The following is a 15,153-nucleotide window of genomic DNA, read 5'->3' on the forward strand; positions in this document are numbered from 1 at the left end:
AGTGGTAAGGGTTAAAGCTGGGGTAATCCGATGTACCTCCCATCGAATACCCGGAATTCTGCGAAAAGGGTGGGTACTGGGGTGGCTGAACAAATCCCGAGGCCTGAGTGCCTCCTTGGGACTCTCCCATACCCTCCTCCGACATACTCACTCCAAGACTGCCATCCCTCCTCTGATCCACATCCATTTTATCCCCCACATCCTCTGACATTCCTCCTTGCATTGTTCCTCTTCTGCTGACATCAAAAGACCTTCTAGGGTTCCTTGACGTTCTCTCCCTGCTAGACCTGTAGGACATTGCCCTAGGCAATGCTGGAGGACGGGCATCCGTGCCCTCGTCCTGGGGTGGTACTCCAGTCAATCGTGCAGATCGACGAGTTCCTCTCATCTTGCTTACTGAAAAACAGCACCCATCACATAAACATTAGCATCAAATGGTTCATGTGGAAATACATGAACCCGCATCACATACATCACATACATAGCATATCATCAATGCACATGCGAAAAATCATGGCATTTCACATCATCATTCAAGACAGGACTCTACATCCTATCCTAGTGGACATGATTTTCCTATTGTGCTTGACCTTCTAGAACATCTATGAGCCCGACATTCTAGGTCCGACCATATGAACCTAGGGCTCTGATACCAATCTGTAACGACCCGGAATCCGGACCACTACCAGCGCTAGGATCCAGATCGACATAAGGCCGCCGGGACCCGTAGCAAGCCTTACATACATCCTGTAAACCTGTTTAATCCCATACATGATCAACAATTACATAAAAATTTTGAACTTTCTCATTCAATCACCAAACTCAACCTGTGCATGCACAACTCATAAATATAATCATCAACCCCACACTGGAGTCCTCAACAATGCTCCAATGGGGTAACATAACATTTATTAAGTTTGGTTTATATAAACATCATTAAAATCATGTATTCAAAAGGGATTAACAACATACTAGGGTCAAGCACAATTCTAATCCTCAATAACATCATTACATTACATAACTGTTTAATACTAGTCATTACATTACTGTACTAAACATTACATTTCAATATTTATCATGTCCACCACTAGCTATTACATGACCATAACTTTACTCTAGCTGACCTCCTGGTCTATCCCGTACCTGCAAACCTAGGGGATTAAGGGAGTGGGGTGAGCTACTAGAGCCCAGTGAGCAGAATAATAAAACATTATATTTAAAACATATGATATCATGGAATGCATCACATCACAAACAAATCACATCAAGGATGAATTTGTCACCTATAACCCTCCACACATTCCAACAGTGCCAGGGGCGTAGAATGGGCCTCACTGGTCTTTCTCTTTCATAGCATAACATAACATAACATTGCATTAGTGCCAAGGGCGTAGAATGGGCCTCACTGGTCTTTCTCTTACATAGTGCCAGGGGCGTAGAATGGGTCTCATTGGTCTTTCACACCGTATCATTACCATCTCATAACATATCATGTCATAGTGAGGGCTAAAGGATCATCCAACATTCATCCACATCATTAACATATTATGCAATGCAACATATTCGTGAATTCTAATGCAAGCACCCTACTATATCTCATGGCATTCATGATGCGTGAATCATGCTAAGAACTGATTTATTTATTTTAAAGCATAAAGGGTTATTCCACTCACCTTAGGCTAGCTCTGACAAGATACTGAAGCAGCTGACTCACTGCTGGGGTCCTCGGTTCCTCGGGTCCGAACCTACACTGGTGGACTCAAATGAGGGACCAAACATCCATGAACATGACTCTAAAATACTCCCCAAAAACCCCCTAAAACACCGTAAAACAACCACATAAATCATGCAAAGGAAGGCTGAACAGGGCACTTTCGGCGGCAGATTCGGTGGCCGAAAGTCCCTCCAGAGCCGAAAGTCATGCACTTTCAGCAGCACTTTCGGCTGCCGAAGGTTCCCTCCAGAGACAAAACTCATGCATGTTCAGCGGCATCTTCGGCGGCCGAAACTCCCTTCCAGAGCCGAAAGTCCTCTTTCGGGGGCAGGGTTCGGCAACCGATACATGCTACCACAGGCAGGTTCGGCGGCCGAAAGAGCCTTCGGCTGTCAAACCTGAGTTCTTCCCAAGGGCAGAAACTCAGCCTCTAACATGCACAAAAGCCTCCCAACTCATTCAACATGCATTTACCTATTCTACAACATGCAAACTCAAGAATATAAGCTCCTAGGGGCTTCAAACTATCCTAAACCCCAACTACAACACATCAAACATACATATATAACTCACATTGCTCATAAACTCAATCATAAACCAAAAACTCAACATAAACCTATACATGCATTTCTACCCCATAAAACTTCATAAAACTCGACTAAAACATGAAAAGAAGTGTGGATCTACTCTTACCTCTTGAAGATCGAGAGGGAAGACGATCCAACTCGGAGATGGGGGAGATCTCGCTCCTTGGGTCTCCAAGTTCCAAAACTTGCTTTTTTTGCTCAAATATCTTCAAACCAAGATAAAACTTGTTAAAACATGAAAGATTGGAGGAAAAACATCAAAAACGACCATGGGAGGGCATGGACTCACCGTTGGCCGAAAATGGGGAGAAAGCTCGCCCATTTCGGCCATGGAGCCCTTTTATAGGGGCTGCCAGACCACCTTTCGGCAGCCTAAAGTGCCTCTAAAACTCATGTAAGTTCGGCGGCCGAACCTTTGCCTCTTTCCGAAGCCTAACTTGCCCCCCTAAACCATCCAATGTTCGGCGGTCGAACTTGAGGTTCGGCGGCCGAACCTGAAAATGTCTCTATAGTCTATTCATTCAAAACTCAATTTCCTTTTTACTTAAAATCACAAAATACATTAAAACATTTTATGAAAACATGGTTTTACCCTTCTAGAGGTTTCCGGCATTCGAGATTCCACTGGACGGTAGGAATTCCGATACCGGAGTCTAGCCGGGTATTACAATTTCCTTATGATAATCATCAACCAATTTTGATCCCTGGATCAATCTTTGCAACTGATGATAGAGATCTCTATGGTAATAAGTAGGCACATATTTCTTCCTCATGATTCGCTTCATCTCTTTCTAAGTAGCAATGGATAACCCTCCATTCCTTCTCCTAGATTTTATAAGCTCATCCCATTATATTAGTGCATAATTTGAAAATCAAGGGTAGTAAGTTTTATCTTTTTATCATTGGAATAGCTTTGACAGTTAAAAACCATCTCCACTTTATGCTCCCACTCTAAATAGGCATCAACATCAGCCTTACCATTGAAGTTTGGAATCTTCATCTTTATGGAGTTCATATTATTATCTACATAGGGTACACGATCATTAAACCTTCTAGCTCAAAAAGGGGCTGATTGTGCCTCATTTTCCTCTTCATAGGATGGATCGTGTGTATCATTATCCCCCTGATTGGACTTCCCCTTTGAAGATCTAAGGTTGTCCTCAAGATTATCCATTCTCAAATTTAGCTTCTGAAAGCTATCCATGAAAGCTTTATACATAACTTTAAGATTAGGCGTAGGGTCAAAAGTATCACCAGTATTATGCTCAAACATTATACAAAAATCCATAATTCTCTCAACTCACGTGTTTAACTTTCAAAAACTCACTTGGTATCTCAAAATTGCACTTCAGAATATAAACTCAATAAGCCAAGCTTATATGATTCAAATAACAAGAAAAGCAAAGAAAGACCTAATAAGAAAATATAGGAAACAACACTAGATGGAAACTAATCAAAATGAACAAATGGATTGATTTAGCACACAAGAATAATATTTCGTGTACTAAGTGTAATTAGATATTCAACAATGTGCAATTTGTTAAACTAAGTGTAAGGAACCAACAGACAGAAAGACACCAAATTGACAAACTAAGAATTAAAATTGACAAAACGAATGTGTTTAACACAAAGTTATTGCTAAGCATGCAATCCTAGGTTAACTGATTAATAGACACTTAAAACAGCAACAAAAATAATTCAAAGCAAGCAAAAAAAATAGACACTTAAAACAGCAAGTATTATGTATAACTGTCCCCAAACATGTATTTCGACAATTGACCCAAAGTTGCAGAAATTTTTTCCATTTTCTTTCTTTTTTTTGGTATTTTTTTTATATGGATAGAAGTAAAACACTAGAAATACTATTCTAAAAGTATTAGAACAGCAGTACACGAATTAGGGCAGAAATCACAAACCAAATCACTAAAAATAATAATTTGGCCTAAACAAGAATTTAGGGTAAAATTCGATTTGAACAACAATTGAACAATGAATTCGACTCTAATAGGTATCCTAAATGGAAAGATCATGAAAAAATTGAAGAACATACACCAAATTACCAAAGTGATATATTCAGCCAATAATGAACACAAAATTGAATACAAATATACAAAAAATAATTAAGAAATTATCACTAAGCCTAGCTCTGATACCAATTGATGCAGAACCTCAGCCTATTAGAGACTGAAACAACACATACCCAAGTAAAAAGAAATTAGTTTAGAAAATAATTTCCCAATCTAAAGCACCCTTAATTAATATATAATTAAGAACACTTATAACTGATTGATTTTAAGAGCAGCAAGAAGAATAACTACACAAGTTAGTATCAAACCTTATTCATGATGCAATGTCAAAAATCAAGATCTCTCTTAACCTCTCAAAGAAGAATCGCTTAAAGCAATTGTATTGAATAATTGATAATCTGTCCACAATATGGAAAAAGAGATACTTTATTTACCCTAGGGCAGTCTAGCCCAATTAGGAAAAGAAAATAAGTAAAAACCTAAATAAAGACCCATTGATCTTTGCCACTATCTACTACTATACATGGACTCATGATCTATGCCACTACCCATTATTGGATAACTATCCACTACTGGATAATTATCCACTACTGATTAACTATCCACTACTAAATAACTAACCACTACTGAATTAGTGATGAGGAATCTGTTAATGCAAATACAAAGTTTGAATTATCAATAAGGACACATTCAGCCTAATTGACTTGGAATAGCTAGATTGTCCTTCAACTTCAAAATGAACTTGCAAAGTTTCAACATATCTCTTTATGAATCCTTGAAGTTCTTCCTTCAACCTCCTGGATCTCAAACTTGTAATTGGTTCTTGTTGCAATGCTAGCTCATCATTTTTGGTGTTGTTGATTGTGCTTATATCACTCATGGCTTCCAGGGGAAGAGAGTAAGTCTCCGTTGATACCTCAAGGCCTCGGACAGGGGCAATTTGGACAAAGTCCAAAGGGAAGGACAAGTTCATGGAAGAGGAGTCATCAGGCAGTGCTCCGAAGGACGTTGGCTTGAAGCTAGTACGGGCTATTCTTAGGTACCAGTGAGAATAATAAAAGGATAAAAAGACGAGCTTAAAGCAAGACCAAAAGCTGGAGAAGCAAGAATATGAAGGAGATCACAAAAGTTACTCAGTCTCTCGAGGAAGGGACTACTGAGGCAAGTATAAGAATTACACTCCACTGAATGACTCACTGACACATATTTTAGTGTGGATCAAGAAAAATGACAAGGAAGTTAGATAGCCTCCTAAACTGAACCCTAAGAAAGTTGGAAGGCGAGATAAGAATAGGTACTATCATTTTCATGAATACCACGGATATACAATGGAGGAATGCCGGCATCTGAAAGACGAGATTAAGAGGTTAATAACAAATGACATACTTTGAAAGTTCATCAGAAAGAGTAGAAGAGATAGGAGGCCCAAACTTGGTGTAACAATTTTTGAAACCCTCCCTGACAGTGAACCTGTGGGGGTTATTTATGTAATTGCAAGAGCACCAAGTGTTAATAGGGGTGGCAATAAGGAGCGTGGCACAGATGTTCAGCTTCTAGGTCAAACTCCGAGTTCTAAAATTGGTCAAGTCATAAGACCGAGTCTTTTATTTTATCCTTAAAAAAATGTTTGTCATTTATGGAAATATTATAAAACTAGGACGCATTCTTTGAGCTTTTCTTTTTTTAGGAAACGCTAGATGGAAGAAAGCGTGGAGACAAGAACAAATGCCACAAGGCAAGTTCTGTTAGGCCATCTGGGTATTAGTTCCACTAAAAAGCTACAAGGCCATGTGGGCATTAGTCTCGCATAACAAGACATCTCATGCCAGGCCACAAGGCAACTTCAGCTAGGCCATAATTCGGGCGTTGGGCCATGGAAATAGAAACAAACTCATAAAAGGCCACAAGGCCATCTGAGCATTGGACTCGCTAAACAAAAAGTTTTAAAGCGGGAACCTGCCAGAAGATCGAGCGTTGGACCCACTAAAAAAAATATTCAAGGCGGAAACCCGCTAGAAGACCGGGCATTGGACCCACTAAAATAAAATATTCAAGGCGAGAACCCACTAGAAGACCGAGAATTGGACCCACTAAACAAAAGTTTCAAGGTGGGAACCCGTCAGAAGACCGGGCATTGGAGCTACTAAAACAAAAGATTTAAGGCATAAACCCGCCAGAAGACCGGGTGTTGGACCCACTAAATAAAAATATCTAAAGCAGGAACCTACCAAAAGACTGGGCATTGGGCTCACTAAATAAAAGTTTCAAGGCAGAAACCCGCTAGAAGACTGGGCACTGGACCCACTAAAATAAAATCATAAGTTGAGAATCCATCAAGCTAGAAGACCGGGCATTGGATCTACTAAAACAAAGCCATAAGTTGGAAATCCATTAGGCTAGAAGACCGAGCGTCGAACCCACTAATCAAGACAACTCATGTCGGGCCATAAGGTAAGTTACGCCAGGCCGTCCAACCGAGTGTTAGTCCCATTTCACAAAAGGTTTATAAGACATTTCATACCACAACAAAAAGCAGGTATACGGCAGGCTAACCAACCGGGTGTTAGTTCTATTTTACAAAAATTTTCTAAGGCATTTCATGTCCAGGCTACAAGGTGGGTATGGGCCAAGCCACACAACCGAGTATTGGTTCTATTTCACATAAAGTCTCGATGCATTTATCGCTGCTCTTACGAGAAATCCAAGAATCCAAGATTTTTTGCAAAGGAAGAAGGCTCATTGTAGGCAAGCAAGGCTTTTAACGATTGGCGAAGACGGACTACGAAAAGAAAGAGTGGAGGCTGCAAGGAGGAAAAGACTAGAAGCTATCAAGGCTAAAAAATGCCCAAAAGCTCGACTGGGTGAGAAAATGCTCGAAAGATAGTCAGGGCTAGAGATTGCCTTGAAGATCGAAAGGGCTGAAAAATGTCTGGAAGCTCGAGTGAAATCCGTAAGGAGGAAAATGACCATTAGCTCGTTAGGGCTAGTCGGGGCAAGAAAATGCTCAAAAGGACACAAGGACTGAAAAATGTCTAAAAGCACGTGAGGGCTAGAGAATTCCTAGAAGCTCGTTAGGACTGGAAAATTCTCAAAAGCTCGAGTGAAGTCCACAAGGAGAAAAATGACTAGAAGCTCATCAGGGCTAGTCGAGGCAAGAAAATGCTCGAAAGGACACCAAGGCTGAAAAATTCCTAAAAGTACGTCAAGGCTAGAAAATACTCGAAAGCTCGTTAGGACTGGAAAATGTCCAGAAGCTCGAGTGAAGTCCACAATGAGGAAAATGATCAGAAGCTCATTAGGGCTAGTCGGGGCAAGAAAATGCTCAGAAGGACACCAAGGCTGAAAAATACCCGGAAGCATGCCCGGAAGCTCATCAGGGCTGAAAAATACCTAGAAGCTTGAGTGAAGTCTGCAAGTAGAAAAATGACTAGAAGCTCGTCAGGGCTGGTCAGGCAAGAAAATGCTCGGAAGAACGCCAGGGCTGAAAAATGCCCAAAAGCACATCAGGGCTAGAAAATGTTCGGAAGCTCATCAGGGCTAGAAAATGCCTGGAAGCTTGAGTGAAGTCCGCAATGAGGAAAATGGCCAAAAGCTCGTTAGGCTGGTCGGGGCAAGAAAATGCCCGAAAGTATGCCAAGGCTAAAAAATGTCTGAAAACTCGATAAGGCTGAAAAAGGCCAAGGAGTTCGCGAGGACTAGAAAATGTCAGGAAGCTTGCCAAGGCTAAAAAATGCCCGAAAGATCCCTAGGGCTGGTCGAGGCTAGAAAAAGCCCAGAAACTCATCAAGATCTGGGACCTGACTAGTCGGCAGGGCAAGTAAGAAGAAAGCAAGGACATCGTGCGCTCGACCTAGATAAAGGCTGACTTAGTTCGACGGACTGAACTAAAGACCGCACTCGTAACAGTCAGTGTGATTTACACTCTAGGACCATGACACATTTCTCAACCAGGTCATCAGGAGTGTATCCACTAGGCCAACAACCGTGGGTCAACCCTGATTAATAAAATTTTTAAGTCGTTATCATGACTAGATGTTAAGTTTGGTTTATTGTAGTCACAAGGCAATGACTATTTATGAGCAGAAGCAGGCAAAGCGATGCGAGTATAGAAGGCCAACCTAAAATAAGCCACGTGCCTCAGATCATGAAGACAACTGTCTCCTTCGAATTTGAAGAATTGAAAACCAGCGGGGGGACCTTTGATGTTACACAAGAATCGCCCAAAGTAGCCCATAAATTGTCACCATAAGACAGGGTCACGTGGCAAAGGTCTGATAATCGGATGCACAGTCCCACCTGAAGAGCGGAAGGTCCGAACGACTGAGGTGCCCGACTCTTTATCAAAACTCACCCATTCTAGAGCAGGCCGAGTCTTCACATTATGTTACCTTGAAGGTAATCTAGCAGATCCGTACGCCTATAATCGCGGGATCACCGGCTAGTTAGCTAGCAATATACTTTATTTACCAGCTGGCCACATCATCACCGGATTTCTAGAAAAACCATATTAACTCTATATTTATAAGCTAAACGATCACAGAGACAAAGATATGCTATTCTCTCACACAACTACTCTTGAGTTCTAAACATTATACTCGTCCTTCTCTTCAACTTACTGATTTGAGAGTCGGGATGGCTACTATAGACGCTAACCACTATATGTTCTGTCTTACAGGTGAACCAATCACATCACTACTTTATTTCTGCCACATCATCAATTTGGCTCATAAACTAAAATTTTAACCTATTCAAAATTTTAATTTATAAAATCATAGCAATTAAATACAAATCAATCATATTATCAATAATTTATAAAAAAAATAAAATTAATCATATATATTACTTATCATATTTTAAATTTTGCTAATTGCGTCTTAAATTTTTATAAATTGGCAAAATTAAACAAGACTATATTTATCATTTTATGAAAAAAAATTAGTAAAATTTCGACGTGGTTATCAATAAATTGGACTATTTATGATTTTATTTTACAAATCATAAATGGTATGGTTAATTTTGGACTATTCATGATTTTATTTTATAAATCATAAATGATATGGTTAATTTATGTTTAATTGTTATGATTTTTATAAATTAGTTATTAAATAATTTATAATTTTAATTGAAATAATATTGGGGACAACTATTTAATTGGCCATAAAATAATTTATATATTCTGGTATAAGTAAGAATTTAATTTAAATATGAAAATGGGATTGAATATTATTATTTGTAAAAGCGTATGATCACCAAAGGTGGAGCAATGAAGGTGGTTATGCAATATGTAGTGGTATGTTTTTAAGTGAAAGAGAACAAGAGAAAGTTTAGGTGAGAAGTGACAACATTCAAATTGGTTAAAGACACCAATATGTCTACCTCTTCACAATTATGGCATCCAACTAAAATGGAAACCCATGAAAAGCAAGCATGCTTTGCTTTATTTAAATTTCAAATTCAACTTAATTTTTGATAAAATTATACATAATTTTATTTTTTTAGAATTAAAAAAGAAATACTATTAAGTTTATAAAATTTTAAGAAATTCATTAATTCATTTCTATTTCAAGAACACCCAATTAAAATATCTAATTAAATTTTTTGGTTCTTGTGGTAAAGAAATGTTAGTTAATTTGTTTTAATATTTGTAAGATGAAATGAATAATATGGATATTTAAAATTATGGAAACTATATAATTTACATAATTAAAAATATAAGTACTGAATTTTGGGGTGTACATTCGAACATGGTGAGTCAGTGAAAGATAAAGAAAAAGAATAACCAAGTGTTACGTGTAGATTAAGGGGAAAAGAATTAATTCCATATATTGAATTTTGCTTTAATTAAAAAACTATATACAATCCTATAATTTCTGAACATGTGTAAATTAAAACCCAACTAATTATACATTTTATTTCATTTGTTTAATCAGTTTATAGTATGATTATGACTATATTTTAGATAAATTATTTTAAATATTTTTAAAATTAAAGTTATTAATTACTTTTATTAGTTTGGATTAAAAAACTAAACCATAAATATTAATAATTAATATTTCCTGAGACTTGATAATACTAATTATTTTAATAACAATTAGGTGTTTTAGTAATTACAGTTGTTCCGATTGTGATTATCTTTATACAATGCAATTTTTTACAATATATTGCCACACATTTAAATAATGTTTTGATAAATTCAAAACCCTAATACTATTTTTGAAATTGTGGTGGAACCTGCTCATATTTTGCTTAACTTGTAAAACCAATCAAAATGTTCAGCACTAATTTAAAACTTAGTATCTAGCTTAATCAGAAGTAATGAAGACTAACATTTTGAATTTTTTAATAATGTTCGAAATTTTTGAATAAAAGAGATATCATACGATTAGACTAAATGAGTGGTCTGGTGATCTAGTACACAGAATTCTTAAAGTGTTTGGAACATCTGATGTACAGATTTTTTAACAGATTTTTTAAAGTATTCCACAGAAATGAAAAAATTAAAAATCAATCTAAACTCGTCATTTTTTATATTTTTTTTATTTTATCTTATTTTTATTGTTTCGAACACTGAAAATCGAAATTATAGAGTTTGAGTAACTGCAACAGCTTTAGAAAGAAGTAATCTCCTTTATGTTACCAAAAAAAAAGTATGCCGTTAAAGAGAAATGATGAAAAATGAAATATGTGGCATAAAAATAAAAAAAAAATAGCATAATTAGGCATTTCTTTAAAAAAAACTCTAGCTAGTATCTAAAAATTAGGTGGCAAAATTTAATGGGTAAAAAAAGTCAGAATGTTGGGGGGGATAATAATTATGCTAGAGGAATATAGAATAAAGATTAAAGAAAAGATAATTATGAGTTAAATTACTTTTATATTATCAATATTTTTTTTTTTAAAAAAAGAGAATTTAAGAATTTCGTTTGAAAAACATACACGTATGCCTATGGAGTTGATCTGAAATCAATGGACCAACCCCATTAAATTGGTTCCTATCCTTTGTAATTGGTACTTTTATATTATTTATTAATTTACAAAATAGTCAAAATCCCTATCATTATAATATTTAATAACACCTATATCCTACGTAGACCCAACAAAATTGGCAATTTTAAGAATAAAAAAGATTACGATAATGATTTTATCCTTACAATTTCATCAAATTACCAAACTAAAAATTCTATACTATATAGAATCTAATTTTAGAAAAAATATATATATATAGAATCTAATTAAAAATTTTTAATTTAATATTATCTATTTTTTAATATTTTTACATTTAAATCAAGAAAATAATAAATATATTAAATTTTAATAAAAGAAAACAAAAAAATTATATTATCTTTTAATTAAAATATAAAAATGAAAAGGAGTGAGTTAGTTGTAGAAAAATAGCTTTCAATTTGAGAGTTTATTTCATTTGAACAGAAAAAAAAATACTATTATTTATAAGTATTAATTTCTGATATAAATAAAATTACACATATTTTTTTTTTTTACTATTAAACTAAGATTAGGAGATGTTGCTTTCAGTCAGTTATATTTTATTTTTTGTTTGATTTGCAATAAAATAACTTTAAAAAATAAAAAATTATTTCAGATATTTGAGTGTATATATTTTGGCAAGGTAATTCTAACACGTAATTAAAAATTAAATTTTATTTATTTATATATATATATATTAATTTAAAATTTAAAATTTTTATTAATTGGTTGTTCAAATTAACTTATAAATCCACTAAAATTTTCTTTAAAATATTTATATAAAAAAACCCAATTACTGTATTTATTTTTTTAAACATCAATTAGATTTATTGTATTTATATAGTTATTTTAATTGAAGGGTAACATAATATTTTTATAAAAATTTAATACTTATACCACAAATAAAGAAAATAGAGAAAGTAATGATTTAAAAATATTTTAAAAGATAAATTGAGGAAGAAAATATTCAATGAAGTTATTTAAAAATAAAAAATTTATTAAAAAATAAATAAAAAAATTGAGAGTATGGATTTAATTAATTAATTTTAATTGATTTTTATATTAATTTTAATTTAATTTAATTTAATTTAATTTCTTAGGTTGAGTGGTAGGTTTATTGAAATGTGATCACGAGGTTCCAGAAGGAGGCATTATTTAGTATACTTTCTTTGGCTCCATCATTAATTAAAGATTAAAAAAAGGACTGTTTCGCTTTACCCATTTTCCCTTTTTTTCTTTTTCTTCAAACTCTCGTGAAAAAATCGGTTAATTATATTATATATATATAGTATTTATTTTCAGTGGCATGAATCGTAAATAAATCAAAATACAGTACTAGTTACATAATTGGAAATAACCACCTGAGCGTCCATACCTCCGCAACTCTCTCGTTCATCCCGATCCCATGCACAGTCACGACGGACGGACCCTATCCGTATACTTACGTACACATCATTTTATCTCAAGTGAGCAATTTTCATATAATTTCAAATTCGAATTCAATTTCAATTTAATTTCTGTTGAAATTAATTTAATTTTAAGTTTTCCTATAAGAATAAAATTACCGAGTAAAACCAAGATTATCGTAAAAAGATTTGCCAGGTGAGCCTTTAGAGATATTCACTGCAGAAAATACTCTGCTTTTCGTTGATATCCGCTAGCTATATATAATCCCACGTCTCTCTTTAGTATCTACTTCATCTCCAAGCCTAACCTCCTTCACAGAGGTCAAGACCTTTCTCCCTCTAGATTCCAAAATGGTGAGCGCTGAAGTTGCACGTAATATCGTCGGCATTATCGGTATGTGCCTTTTGGTTTCTTAATTTCCGATGACGAAGTAGCCGGAGAAGGAGAAGAAGAAGATGAAGAGAACGTTTGAGTGTTTAATTTTTTCGGTTCTGAATAGTAATTTATCCATATGTTTGCATGTTTGTAGATTGACTTACGGATTGAAAAGAGCTTGACGTTGATTTTTTCTTTTTCTTTTTATTCCTTTGGAGCTTGTTATGAGTCTTTGAAACGGTGCCGTTTTTATCTTTTGCAGGGAACGTTATCTCCTTCGGTCTCTTTCTCTCGCCAGTGTATAGCCTCTCTTCCCTCTGTGTATCATCCCCTGTTTGAATTTCTGTCTTTTTTTTGGCATATTGAATTGTCTCTTCAGAGTTGAAAACTGGGTTTTTTAACTGATTATTGTGCGCTGCTCAAGACTTTACCAGGCCAAACAACGATATCTGCTTGTTGACAAGCAAATTACTTGAAACATTCATGACGATTTCATTTTGCATATGCATTTGATCACAGTTGAAGTGTTTTTCCATCTAAATGATGACAAATTTCAAAATTCTTCTGCTGCAGTCCAACGTTCTATCGCATATGGAAGAGGAAAGATGTGGAGGAATTCCAGTATATTCCTTATCTTGTTACGGTGATGAATTGCTTGTTTTGGGTCTTTTACGGTCTGCCCATTGTTAAACCTGACAGCATCCTCGTCGTCACCATCAACGGTATTGGCCTTGTAATGGAGTTGATCTATTTAGCCATTTTCTGCTTATATGACAAAGGGAAGAAAGGAAGGGTATGCGTCTGCTCATTTCTCTGATAACCCATCTCTTCGTTTATTATATGAATTGAGATCTAACTATATGCTCTGTACACAGGTACAAGTTGCTAGTTGGCTTGCAGTAGAAGTAGTTTTTCTGGCAGGCTTAGTCCTTGCCACCTTGCTGGGGTTCCACACTCATGCCAAAAGAACCCTTTTCGTCGGAATTTTCTGTGATGTCTTCAATGTTATGATGTATACTTCACCACTTGCTATCATGGTAAATCTTAATTAGAATCCAATTTATTTGTAAATTTCCTTTGATTTCTTGCTGGGGAGTTTTGATATTTGTATTTCATTCTCTCATTCTACTGCGTTCTGTGAATTTAATTTGACAGAAAAAAGTTATTACCACGAAGAGTGTTGAATTTATGCCTCTCTCTCTCTCTTTGGCTAACTTTGCAAATGGCTGCATCTGGACAGCTTATGCCCTTATCAAATTTGATCTCTTTATTCTGGTGAAGATTCAAGATCTTTTCTTTCAGTCTTGCAAAAAATTGAAAAGAAAAATAACCCAGAAAGAAAAATGATCAGCTAAAGCATTTCTCGTAAAGATTCAAGTTCTTTTCTTTCAATATTGTAAACAATTAAAAAGAAAAATACCCCAGAAGAACATGTAAATAATGAGCTAAAGCATTTCTGGTATGCTTTTTTGCACGCAGATTAGCAATGGCCTTGGAGCACTGTCAGGGGCAGTACAGCTCATTCTTTATGCTCGTTACTATAGTACAACTCCTAAACGATCCAAAGATAAAGCAGATGTAGTGAAGGCATCTGAGATTCAGCTCTCTGGTTCTAATGCAGAGTGTAGGGCTTGAAATAGTTGCAGGTCCTTTTTGGATATTTTTTCCCCTCATTTGTGCTGCTTTCCCGTTAGTTTTATAAGGTAGTAGAACTGTAGAAATTCAGCAGTTTTAAGCTCTTGATAAGAAGTAGGTTTGGCTGTGAAGGATAAGCCTCTGACACTGCAGCAATTTTCCTTTGAAATTGTGCAAATTGAAGACTTTGGAAATAGTAAGTTCTGAATCTTTGAGTATAATCTTTTGTTATATATATTTATGTTATACGAATTTTAATTTAACTTATTAAACATTTATACGATTAAAAGTTCATGTTTGTATATAATTTATAATGTTTTTAGTGATTTATAAATAAAAATATATTAAATACACTTAATTTTAAATTATCTTTAATTAAACTTTATTCATAATTAAAATTTTGACCAGTATATCTATGGAGACT

At 35.3% G+C, this 15,153-nt stretch overlaps 1 protein-coding gene across 2 annotated transcripts; it reads left to right on the forward strand.

The window, feature by feature from the left end:
- The first annotated feature begins 12,905 nt into the window (after nucleotides 1-12,905).
- Nucleotides 12,906-14,944, forward strand: LOC110601417 (bidirectional sugar transporter SWEET6a). Of its 2 annotated transcripts, XM_021738541.2 has the most exons (6): nucleotides 12,913-13,112; nucleotides 13,357-13,393; nucleotides 13,668-13,887; nucleotides 13,970-14,131; nucleotides 14,250-14,369; nucleotides 14,574-14,944. In XM_021738541.2, the coding sequence occupies exons 1-6, from the start codon at nucleotides 13,070-13,072 to the stop codon at nucleotides 14,727-14,729; spliced, it is 738 nt and encodes a 245-aa protein (XP_021594233.1). In that variant the 5' UTR covers nucleotides 12,913-13,069; the 3' UTR covers nucleotides 14,730-14,944. The 2 variants fall into 2 exon arrangements, with proteins under 2 accessions (XP_043806908.1, XP_021594233.1); XM_043950973.1 differs by lacking the exon at nucleotides 14,250-14,369 and having other exon boundaries at nucleotides 12,906-13,112.
- Nucleotides 14,945-15,153: the final 209 nt, after the last annotated feature.

Source organism: Manihot esculenta, chromosome 15 (assembly GCF_001659605.2).
Source record: "Manihot esculenta cultivar AM560-2 chromosome 15, M.esculenta_v8, whole genome shotgun sequence".
NCBI classification, from domain to species: Eukaryota; Viridiplantae; Streptophyta; class Magnoliopsida; order Malpighiales; family Euphorbiaceae; genus Manihot; species Manihot esculenta.

What these genes read in the sequence shown, in the direction of transcription:
- LOC110601417 (XM_021738541.2), top strand. Translation starts at nt 13,070, where the DNA reads ATGGTGAGCGCTGAAGTTGCACGTAATATCGTCGGCATTATCG. An exon ending in GGTCTCTTTCTCTCGCCAGT is followed by an intron (nt 13,394 to 13,667) that starts GTATAGCCTCTC and finishes CTTCTGCTGCAG; the next exon opens with TCCAACGTTCTATCGCATAT. An exon ending in CTTCACCACTTGCTATCATG is followed by an intron (nt 14,132 to 14,249) that starts GTAAATCTTAAT and finishes TTAATTTGACAG; the next exon opens with AAAAAAGTTATTACCACGAA.